Genomic DNA, 13,303 nt, shown 5'->3' with positions numbered 1-13,303 from the left:
CTTTCGACATTGCCGTGTTCATGAACACGTGTGATTTAAGCTCAAGAAGTTCTTTCGACATTGCCGTTTTCATGAACACGTGTGATTTAAGCTCAAGAAGTTCTTTCGACATTGCCGTGTTCATGAACAGGCGTGATTTAAACTCGAGAAGCTCTTTTGGTTGGCTCGCTCTGAAGGTAGCAGTTAGTTTTGTCTCAGCAACAGTAATGAAAGAGTGGCTCATTCATTCAGTGGAACCTGGTTTCACGGACTGGTACGCTCAGACAATCGACGGATTGCTACGCTCAGCTCAGACAATCGATCACTTTATCCATAAGTCATTAAGACTCTGATTACTTTTTCTGCCTCCAACTGTCCCTGGCGTGCGAGTGCGCTCGTACAAGCCAACCCTTTCCATTTCTTTTTGAAAGGGGGTGGGTGGTGAGGAGGGTAGGGTGCATATTCACTGTTAACAGCACTGGAGTCTCAGCTTGCACGCGGAAGCGTGTGTTTGTGTTTGATTCTCTATCAATAGAAGTTTTTTTTCCCTTAAATTGTGCACATTTATGAAAAGAACACGTGAAAGTGATTTTAAAATCAGTGATTAATAGATAGGTAGGTAGATAGATGGAATACTGCTTTGAAAAATAGAAGCAACTTATATTTACAAGTTACAATGGGCGATGAATTTTAAATAGTTTTGAAACTGAATTTACAAAAGCAACAACAGTAATAATAATCATCATCATCATAGTCAAATCAATTATCATTATTTCTATTGTTATCATTATTACTGTTCTTCTTCATATCATATTATCAATTATCACCATCATCACCATTACTACTACTATTACTTCTACTGCTACTACTGTTGTCACCATCATCAATACATCACGATGCTGTCATTCCAATGTCATTCCAGATCTGACACCATGTCTGGAAAAAAAGACGCGAGAGAGAGAGAGAGAGAGAGAGAGAGAGAGAGAGAGACAGACAGACAGACAGACAGACAGACAGACAGACAGACAGACTTTCTGACGTCGTGATCAGTATGCTGGAAATGCCTCAGACTATTTCGTATCGTTATGTATCGTTATGTACCCGGTCCCCAAGTTCACCCTTTGGCTATGTGTCAGAAGCCCTGGAAAGCCGGCGACGTTCTGTGTTGTAGGGACCACACAATGAGTTACTGCAGACACGGGAGGGCGGACAGGGGCAAGTGGAGGGGGAGGGGAGGTTAATGGTACAAGGGTATGAACGGTGCGAACAGATGATTCTGTCTCCACCGTTGGAGAGAACATCAATGGACTGATTCTGACCGTGCCCTAGGAGAGAACAACAATGTGTTGTTTCAGACTCTGCCATTTAAGAGAACAGCAATGACTCTCTACCATATCATTTTTAAGGGTTTTTGCAACGGTAAGCCAAATTCGAACCCACAAGAACGAACTGGGTACAGTGCACGACCAGCCATTGTCCATGACGACGAACCACCGCCAAGGTAATTGTTACTCTGTCGTTGGCCAGTGTTTATCACACTGGACCTGGATGACAGTGTTGGCTTGTGAAGCGTCGGGGTGTGCTCTGAAAGAGCGAAGAAGTCATGAGGAAATGGGCGTCGAATGAATAAGCAATAACTCTGAACGATGAAGATTTACTGGGCTTTCGTGTCCGCCCGGGAGAGATTGGATTGAGAAGACATCATAATAGATCAACTTCGAACCATTACAGACAGGGAACATCGGTTTCAAAACATTTTTATACACTGTATAAATAATGCATAACTTAAGGTCATCACAAACAAAAAGCATGTTCAAACACACAGCCTTTCACACAAGCATCGGCGATGTCCCGGAAAGAAATCACAGTAAAAAGGTTTCAACAAAACAGAATAAGATTAAAAAGCAGAAAAGGCAACCGGTTTTGAAAAAAAAGTCATTATCATTAAGAAAAAAAACAACAAAAAATTGAAATGGAAGGAAAAAATACAAATTCTTGTCTCCCAATATAAACAATTAGGACATTACAATATAGAACAAAACAAATCAGATTATATATATATATATATATATATATATATATATAGTCACAACTGACACACAAACCGGGCTGGAAAAGAGTAACGACATCGCAGGCAATCAACTTGGTTATGTTTTGGTGAAGTTTAAAATCAACAACAGCTCTTTTCACTTTAAAATCCGGGCAGCACAAATTGCACTTTTACTTCATTCACATTGAAAGTGGTGATTCTTAAGCCATAACAAATGCCAAAGAAGTTGGGAACGTTCCATTGAATATGTTTGAAAAGGGAAAAAATAACTAATGAAAATACCAGATTGTTACCAAATTCACGAGGGATGATGTTAAAGAACAATGATTCACAAAACATTAACTCCTGCAAAAGTTTAAAATGCTTGATATTAAAGCTGAAAACGGAAAAGTATGCTTACTGAGAGGGGAACAGATTTCTAGAAAACAAAAAGAAAATTAAAGAAAGAAAAAATAATTAGATTCATCTCAGATTTTGTCATGGAATTTTAAACCCAAATGGCAGCTGAAAATGATGAATACAAGCTTTGATATATTCAGGACAAAATGCAACATTATTGGGGAACAGTTGAATCTCATGAATTGTCTGAATTCGCCCACACTGTACACGTTGGAAGCTTTCATTCAACGTTCAGCTGATCTCGTTTTGTACAGATAAACGTCAGGCAGAAAGGCCACCAAATACGAATGTCTAAAGTTTATTGTATTGTATTGTATTACTAATTTTTGTCACAACAGATTTCTCTGTGTGAAATTCGGGCTGCTCTCCTCAAGGAGGGCGCGGCGCTACACTGAGAGCGCTACCCTTTTTTCTTTCTTTCTTTTTTTCCTGGATGCAGTTGTTGTTTTTTTGTTATTGTTGTTGTTTTTTCCTATCGAAGCGGATTTTTCTACAGAATTTTGCCTGAGACAACCCTTTTGTTGCAGTGGGTTGTTTTACGTGCGCTAAGTGCATGTTGCATACGGGTCCTCGGTTTATCGTCTCCTCCAAATGACATCCGAAAGGGTCTCCTGTTGTTACCTGCTTGTGCAGAATTAAGAAAATTACCTCAAAATAAAACCTATTCTTGGTGAACTCAAACACAGTCGTTCTTTAGAATAGAAAAAAAGTACCTTGATGACAATACATTGCTATGATTTTCCATGTCATATTCCGACTTACGATGGAACATGTCTTAAATTTAAAATGAGTTCTCTATTGTATGATAAAATATAAATTGTTCATCCTCCATTGTACTCTTATTTCTGATTGTGAAAGGAAAAAACAAACAAAACGAAACTTTTTCCGTGTATACGCTGACTGAAAATCTACACTCTGCTGTATTGTTCTGTTTTGTTTGTTGTCATCCAAACTACTCTTGTTCTTCAACTTCTGCCTGATAACATTTATCCATATATGTTATGACAAGAAAAACCAAACACGGTCTATCTATATGTTATTTATGTGCTACATATCACATGTCTTTTACATGCAAACTGTAAGAATATAACTGGACACAGGTGTCACTGATATGTATATATGTTATTCAATGGATGATTACAATTCACTGGCATAGAAATAACGTATATGGAATAAAATACAGAATAACAGTGGAAAGGGTAACATCACCATTATCAAAATAACAATTTTTGTCATTTGTGAGATCATTAGCACGCTGTGCGGATGAATGAGTGAATGAATGAATGAATGTGTGTGTGTGTGTGCGTGTGTGTGTGTGTGTGTGTGTGTGTGTGTGTGTGTGTGTGTGTGTGTGTGTGTGTGCGCGTGCGTGCGTGCGAGCAGACCTCTGCAATCTCACAAACACTCAAAGATCAGCATAAAGAGGACCCCAACCAGTTCACAGAACCTTTCGGTAAAGCAGTCCATGCTGACACGCACCCTCCTCCTCCACCCCCTCGCCCTTCGCGTGCGGCGCAGTCTGAACATCAAACACAAAATCCCACAGCACTTTCACCCAGGAGGAATGATGGGGGAGGTTGTCGTAGAACTCTGGAGCCAGCCGTTTCACCTCAGGCAGCCTGGAGTAAGGGATATATGGAAAGTCATGATGCTCGTTATGAAAACCAGCGTTGAAGAGAATCCAGTTCAGCGGTCCGTAGTAAGAATGGGTGGGTTCTCCACCCTTCAGAAAGTAGTGCTCGGAGATGTAATGAGCCGCCAAGGGGTGGAAACTCAATCCGAACGCCAGCCCTAACAGCAAATACATAAGTGATTTGACCCCGAAATTCACGTATATGACGTAATCGAACGTCAGCTGAGAGACGACGTTGACGAGTTCCCAGGCGGAGAGGGGTCTGGGGCACTTGTAGAAGGGCCGCACGGCGTAGAACAACGGGTGGAAGACCATCCACAGGAACTTGGTCAGCGGGTGGTGGAAGAAGTAGGTCTCCAGCTTGCACGGGACGTCCACATCGTCGATGTCGTCGCCGAGGTAGCGGTGGTGCAGGGCGTGGTACTTCTTGAAGGTGATGGCCATGGGCACGGCCAGCGGAAGGTTGCACCAGATGCCCAGCAGGCGGTTCATCCAGGCCCGGCGGTGTCCGAAGGCCAGGTTGTGACCCATCTCGTGCATGGCCACGCCCAGCGACTGGTTGAAGAAGGGGCTCAGGAAGTAGCCCAGGAGCAGGATGCAGGGCCAGGAGCTGTCCTGCAGGAGCCAGGAGAAGAAGATCTGAGCCAGGACCTCGGCCGTGACGATGACGGCGATGAAAGGATCGTACCCCATCAGCCTCTTGATCTCCGGGTGTTTGCGGAGGATCTCCCGCCGTCGGGAGGCGTGGGGCTCCTCGGTGTACTCATGCTCCGGGTCCCACTCCTCCTCCTCCTCCTCCTCGCCTTTCAGGTCTTCTGGCTGGGTGGGTGGGGAGGGGGGACTGAAGGTGGAGCTGTGGCTTGTCGTCATCATGTGTGGCTGGGGTGCTCTTGTGCATTCAGGGTCTGAAACATAAAAACATTTAAAAAAAATTTTCTTTAAACTGGATGAAATGACAAAGCGTTTCTATCTCCTCTTTTCTCTGTCTGCAAGCGTATGTATGTGCACACACACAGACTCACGCACTCATACGCACTCACACGTGCACTCATACGCACGACGTGCGTGAGCACACACACGCGCGTGTATATATGGTGTATGTGTGTTTGGATTTGTGTGCGTGCGATGCAGCCGTGAAATAAAAACTAATAATTTATGATTCTGGGTACTCTCTCTCTCTCTGTTTCGAAAGCTTAGAGCTCTAGAGATTGCTGATATCAACGTGGCTGTGTTCAATGCCTTTATTCTACTTGAAGAAATTCTTTTCAGTTACACAGGTAATGTTCAGTTCATTTCGAGTTAACTTCAATCAGTTTCAGAGAAGGCAAGGTGCGAGAAATATTTCTTTAACCTACATTTTGGAATTGATTAATCACTGATATTTGAAGCTGAGTCTGTGCCGCCATCGTGATTATTTCCTCAGGCGACAAAAGCGTTGTCTGGTTACTGTCCTGGCACTGAGCTCATGTTCTGGTTTCCTGACCATTTCAAACAGTTTACTTCTTTAACGTTCACTTCAACGCGGTGGTTGACTTTAACGTATTTCTTTATCAGTGATACTACGCGGCAAACACAATCATAATAAACACGCACAGACACACGCAAACACAGACACATACACGTACACACTCAATACTTCAACTGCATCCCCCCCCCCTCCCATTCACCCGCCCTTCTCTTTCACACAAACGCATCTGGTCAAACATGATTAGCATTTTAACAGAAAACATCCTATAACAGTCAACCTGTTTTTGATTTATCCATAAAATAAGAATGCAGTGTCAGTTACGCGGGGATCGTTACAACACGGATTACAGCATGAACATTTGAAAATGTAATAATTCCGCTTAAAAAGCTAAATATTGTTACATTTTCAGAGTTCGTTTATTCCCAGCTGAAGGGCAGAATTATTTTCCTTGCAGGTTTTTGTCGCACTTGCAATACTGTCCAGTTTAACATCCTTACCGTGAGTTCGGAGTTCAAATATCGCTGTGCTCAGTGTATCGACGACGTTGTAAAGTAAACGCGTGTGGCCTCTGAAGCCTCAATTTATGGAAATCTCTTCATCCTAGATAAGTAAGGTAGTTTTCTCTCTCTTTCTGGCTGTCTGTCTGTCTTTGTCTCTAGCTGATAAATTCATGACTAATACCGGTTGGTCATATGTAATACTATATCTCGAAAGTACATTGACCCACTCATAGTGTTCACATACATGTAATTAATCCGCATTCCAATTAAACTGTGCCTCGGATAACAGGAAAAGTGTGAGTCTGGTGTAGGTGACGCTTCAACTGCTGACGTGCAAGTTTAGGCGTCGTTTGTTATCACTTGTCAGGAGATCAATACGCCACGCCAAAGATCCCGTGATCCATGACAGCACTCGGTGGGTCATGGGCACAAGAACGTACCAGACATGCACCCCCCGAACACAGAGTATGACTGCCTACACGGCTGGAGTAAAAACTGTCATAATGATAATAATAAACAAAAAGTACATTTGATACGCCCAATCTAATGAAACAAAAGCCCCGGGCGTTTACAATGAAAAATACAATGATGTATGCATACTAAAAACACACGAATACACCCGCACGCACAAAACCTCCCGCTCCAAATGCAACCCACAAACCCACACCCACTCCACACAAGATGTAGACACACACACGCGCGCGCATATGAACATGTGTACGTTTAAAATAGTATATAAAAAATTAGTAGAAGTAAAAACATGGCTAAAACATAAAAGTGAAGACAAGGAGTTATTTACTGGTTTGAATGGCTGGAAATGAATGAGTTTTCCAATAGGTGTTGAAAGAAGGGCAAGAAACAGCATGGCGGACAGGAAACGGGAGTGAGTTCCATGTGGAGGAAGCCTGGACAGAAAAAGTGCGTTTTCCATGTGATCTGGTTCTGTAGGATGGGATTTTTAAGAGACTGTCATCACCTGATGATCGGAGCCGGCGAGATGGAGAGTAGTATTGCAGAAGCTCAGAAAAGTAAGGAGACATGCCAATCATAAATTTGTATCACAGGAGAGAGAGCTTTAATCTATTATTTTCTCAATAGGTAACCAGTGGAGGTTACATACATGTAAAAGCCCACTCCGAGCATACGAGTGAACGTGAAGGTCCCAGCCCACGAACGAAGAAGAAGTTACTTACTCTTGACACAAAAGCCCAAAACGGACAATTCTTAAACAAATTACGTTTTTCCGTCTCTCCGCTACCTGACTGGATTTTTTTTTTAAACAACGCGGTTTGGGTCGAGGCGTGGAAACAGTGAATCCCTGTTTCCTTTGACCGTGTGTGTGTGTGTGTGTGTGTGTGTGTGTGTGCGTGCGTGCGTGCGTGCGTGTGTGTGTGTGTGTGTGTGTGTGCGTGCGCGCGCGCGCGCGCGTGTGTGTGTAAATACTTTGTATAAACTGGTTGATAAAAGAAAACAAAAACGTAATTTCACACATTCCAATATCTTATAAGGGTATACGTCTTCCAGGTTGAACTGTATTTCCAGCTGGTGTAAATCATATAATTCACCTGTGGATCAGCAACATTTTGTTGGGGTCATTTCCAGTTTGCTACCTGATTAGATCAGCCAAAATCGCGCATTTAAGACAGCATGCCATTCCGCTTCTTGTTCGCAGTTAGAAGAATCAGAAGAAAAGAAGTAGAAAAAACAACAAAAACAAAACAAAAACAAAAAAACACATAAATGGACCACACACATAATGATATTGACCACACTGTCGAGGTGTTCACTGCACAGCAGTATTATAAAGCGGGTACTGGATTAAATGGAATTCATTTTTTGAATATTCCAGTCGGTGATGCGGTTTACTTCTTGTCGATTTCAGCATCCGATAACTACTTTTGTTTTGAAATATCTGATAGGTAAACTCTTGGTAAAAAGATGGGAATAGGTGAAAGCTTCCACTTAAAAAAAAAAAAAATCATTGTCTTTTATTTTGGTTTATAATTTAGAAATACCCTTGCAAACTATTACCTATAATTCATGTACTGACATTACCAAATATGTAATAAGTTATCTTTTCGCTGTTTTGATGGAAAATGTAGTATGAAAATATGACGGTGAGGATGTTGAAGAAACAAATATAACGTTCTATGCAAGGGGGAAAAAAAGTTAAAGGTTCGACTGATACTAACGTATAACCACACTGAAAGTTTTTAGGATATTAGAAAATTGCCTATCATATGTGATCAGGACTGTGTGTTTGCCTTCCAGCGCAACATAATTCTCAACAAACAAAAAAAAGTAAAAAAACCCAAATACATGAATAAAAAAAACTGTGCATTTACGTGCCAGCGCAACCCAATTCAAAACAAACAAACAACAAAGAACAAGAAGATTTTTTTTTTAAGTAAAAAGTAAATTCATAAGTAAAGAAATAAACACTCAAACACAAAAACTCGTTGTTGTTTTTTTAATGTCAGCAAAACATATAATCTGGATATGAAGTTTACACGTCGTCTAACAACAGCAATTCAACAGTCATTGTATGAGAAAGTAACCATAAACTGGGCGATTTCGTGGTGCAAGACAGGGCATAATATCATTATGTGGGCCCTGTGTGCTGATACTGGTAACACATTCCTCGCCCCTCCTCGCTCCGGAGTTGTTGGTCTCGCTGTGTGTGTGTGTTTTATTTATGTATTCATTCATGTATTAATCAATTAACTGATTAACTATTAATTAATTTATCAATTAATTAGTTAGTCAATTTAATCATTCATTTATGTATGTATTTATCAATTCATTCATTTATTCATTCGTTTATTTATCGTTATCATTTGTAGATTAACAGGAATCACACGTGAACAGCCATGAAGGCTTTGCCTTTTTGTTGTTTGGTTATCTTTATGTTCCTGTCTGTATTGTTTGTAGTATAGATCCTGAATATAACACACACCACACACACACACACACACACACACACACGCACGCACGCACGCACGCACACACACACACACACACACACACACACAATCTCTTTCTCTCTCTATTTCTTGTCTGTTACACTCGAAAGTAAACGAAAAAAAAAAAAGTCCTTTGCTAGTAGACAGTGTATTCTTCCAGAATGAGGTCAACGCCTTTTTTTCTTCTTTTTTTCCCTCTCTTTTTTTTTCCTTCTTTTAATCCAGTCCTCGTCGCAGTAACAAGGCAGTACGGCCAGTGGATACTATGATGACGTGTACAACACCACACCACGTTACTACACCACATTACACTACACTGCCTTCACCTGCGCTGCCCTACATTGCACTGCACACTACACTCCATAGCACTGCACGTTACACTACATAGCATCATGCAATACACTGCACTGCACTGCACACTGCACTACATAGCACTGCACGTTACACTACATAGCACTGTGCGATACACTGCACTGCACTGCACACTACACTACATAGCACTGCACGTTACACTACATAGCACTATGCAATACACTGCACTGCACACTACACTGCATAGCACTGCACGTTAGACTACATAGCACTGTGCGATACACTGCACTGCACTGCACACTACACTACATAGCACTGCACGTTACACTACATAGCACTATGCAATACACTGCACTGCACTGCACACTACACTACATAGCACTGCACGTTACACTACACAGCACTGTGCGATACACTGCACTGCACTGCACACTACACTGCATAGCACTGCACGTTACACTACATAGCACTGTGCGATACACTGCACTGCACTGCACACTACACTACATAGCACTGCACGTTACACTACACAGCACTGTGCAATATACTGCACTGCACTGCACACTACACTGCATAGCACTGCACGTTACACTGCACTGCACTGCACACTACACTGCGTTGCACTGCACATTACGCCACACTGCACTGCACGTTGCACAACACGGCACTGCACTACACTGCATTGTTCTGCACACCACACTACATTGCATCGCACATTAAACTACATTGCACTGTACAATACACAACACCGCACCGCACATTAAACTACATTGCACTGTACAATACACAACACCGCACTGCACCTTACACTACATTGCACTGCACCTTACACTACATTGCACCTTACACTACTTTGCACTGCACATTACACAACACTGCATTGCTCACTACAAACATTACAATGCACGTTGCAAAGCACTACAGTGCACAATACACTACATTGCACTGGACACATTGCAATGCACACTACGCTACACTGCACTATACATTGCATTGGACAGCACACTACACCACACTGCATTCCACTGCACATTCCACTGCACACTACAACACACTGCATAGCACACTACGCTGCACACTACAGCACACTACGCTGCACACTACACTGCACGGCACACTACGCTGCACACTACAGCACACTACGCTGCACACTACACTGCACGGCACACTACGCTGCACACTACAGCACACTGCACTGCACGCTACAACACACTGCACTGCACACTGCAACACACTGCACTGCACGGCACAATACGCTGCACACTACAACACTCACGCTGCACACTACACTGCACACTACAGCACACTGCACTGCACGCTACAACACACTGCACTGCACACTGCAACACACTGCACTGCACGGCACAATACGCTGCACACTACAACACACTACGCTGCACACTACACTGCACGGCACAATACGCTGCACACTACAACACACTACGCTGCACACTACACTGCACGGCACAATACGCTGCACACTACACGGCACAATACGCTGCACACTACAACACACTGCACTGCACACTACAACACACTACACTGCACACTACAACACACTGCACTGCACACTACAACACACTACACTGAACACTACAACACACTGCACTGCACACTACAACACACTGCGCTGCACACTAAAAAACACTGCACTGCACACTACAACACACTACACTGCACACTACAACACACTACATTGCACAGTAGAGCACACTACACTGCACACTACAACACACTACACTTCACACTACAACACACTACACTGAATACTACTGCACACTACACTGCACACTACAACACACTGCACTGCACACTACTGCACACTACACTGCACACTACAACACACTGCACTGCACACTACACTGAACACTACGACACACTAAGCTGCACACTACAACACACTACATTGCACAGTAGAGCACACTACACTGCACACTACAACACACTACACTGCACACTACAACACACTGCACTGAACACTACTGCACACTACAACACGCTGCACTGCACACTACAACACACTACACTGCACACACTACACTGCACACTACAACACACTACACTGCACACTACACTGCACACTACAACACACTACACTGCACACTACAACACACTGCACTGACCACTACTGCACACTATAATGAACACTGCAGCACACTACACTGCACACTACAACACACTGCACTGCACACTACAACACACTACGCTGCACACTACAACACACTGCGCTGCACACTACAACACACTACGCTGCACACTACAACACACTGCACTGCACTGCACACTACAACACACTGCACTGCACTGCACACTACAACACACTGCACTAAACACTACAACACACTACATTGCACACTACAACACACTACACTGCACACTACAACACACTGCACTGCACACTACAACACACTGCACTAAACACTACAACACACTGCACTGAACACTACAACACACTGCACTGCACACTACACTGCACACTACAACACACTACACTGCACACTACAACACACTGCACTAAACACTACAACACACTACACAGCACACTACAACACACTGCACTGCACTGCACACTACACTGCACACTACAACACACTGCACTGCACACTACACTGCACACTACAACACACTACACTGCACTGAACACTACAACACACTGCACTGCACACTACACTGCACACTACAACACACTACACTGCACTGCACACTACAACACACTGCACTGCACACTACAACACACTGCACTGCACACTACAACACACTGCACTGCACACTACAACACACTGCACTGCACACTACAACACACTGCACTGCACTGCACACTACAACACACTGCACTGCACACTACAACACACTGCACTGCACTGCACACTACAACACACTGCACTGCACACTACAACACACTGCACAGCACACTACAACACACTGCACTGCACACTACAACACACTACACTGAACACTACAACACACTGCACAGCGCACTACAACACACTGCACTGCACACTACAACACACTACACTGCACACTACAACACACTGCACTGCACACTACAACACACTACACTACACTGCACACTACAACACACTACACTGCACTGCACACTACAACACACTGCACTGCACTGCACACTACAACACACTGCACTGCACTGCACACTACAACACACTGCACTGAACACTACAACACACTACATTGCACACTACAACACACTACACTGCACACTACAACACACTGCACTAAACAGTACAACACACTACACTGCACACTACAACACACTACACTGCACACTACAACACACTGCACTGAACACTACAACACACTACACTGAACACTACAACACACTGCACTGCACACTACAACACACTGCACTGAACACTACAACACACTGCACTGAACACTACAACACACTACACTGCACACTACAACACACTACACTGCACACTACAACACACTACACTGCACACTACAACACACTGCACTGCACACTACAACACACTACACTGCACACTACAACACACTGCACACTACAACACACTGCACTGCACACTACAACACACTGCACACTACAACACACTACATTGCACACTACAACACACTACACTGCACACTACAACACACTGCACTGCACGCTACAACACACTGCACTGCACACTACAACACACTGCACACTACAACACACTGCACTGCACACTACAACACACTGCACTGCACACTACAACACACTGCACTGCACACTACAACACACTGTACACTACAACACACTGCACTGCACACTACAACACACTGCACTGCACACTACAACACACTGTACACTACAACACACTGCACTGCACACTACAACACACTGTACACTACAACACACTGCACTGCACACTACAACACACTGCACACTACAACACACTGCACTGCACGCTACAACACACTGCACTGCACACTACAACACACTGCACTGCACACTACAACACACTACACTGCACACTACAACACACTACACTGCACACT

At 43.4% G+C, this 13,303-nt stretch overlaps 1 protein-coding gene across 10 annotated transcripts in view; it reads right to left on the bottom strand.

The window, feature by feature from the left end:
- Positions 1 to 999: 999 nt before the first annotated feature.
- The window catches only part of LOC143286865 (sphingolipid delta(4)-desaturase DES1-like), a 48,131-nt gene continuing 35,827 nt past the window's right edge, over positions 1,000 to 13,303 (bottom strand). For 7 of the 10 annotated variants that reach the window (XM_076594742.1, XM_076594737.1, XM_076594741.1 and 4 more), the window contains one exon: positions 1,001 to 4,966. In XM_076594742.1, coding sequence (XP_076450857.1) covers positions 3,867 to 4,934 — 1,068 coding nt within the window. In that variant the 5' untranslated portion in view covers positions 4,935 to 4,966 and the 3' untranslated portion in view covers positions 1,001 to 3,866. Of the gene's footprint in view, positions 4,967 to 6,828; positions 6,853 to 13,303 lie in introns of those variants that run through there. The other 3 variants (XM_076594736.1, XM_076594745.1, XM_076594743.1) reach the window with 2 other exon arrangements.

The sequence above is a fragment of the Babylonia areolata genome, chromosome 10 (assembly GCF_041734735.1).
Source record: "Babylonia areolata isolate BAREFJ2019XMU chromosome 10, ASM4173473v1, whole genome shotgun sequence".
Lineage (NCBI taxonomy): Eukaryota > Metazoa > Mollusca > Gastropoda > Neogastropoda > Buccinidae > Babylonia > Babylonia areolata.
The sequence above is the reverse complement of the archived record's forward strand: the minus strand, read 5'-3'. Positions and strand labels throughout refer to the sequence as shown.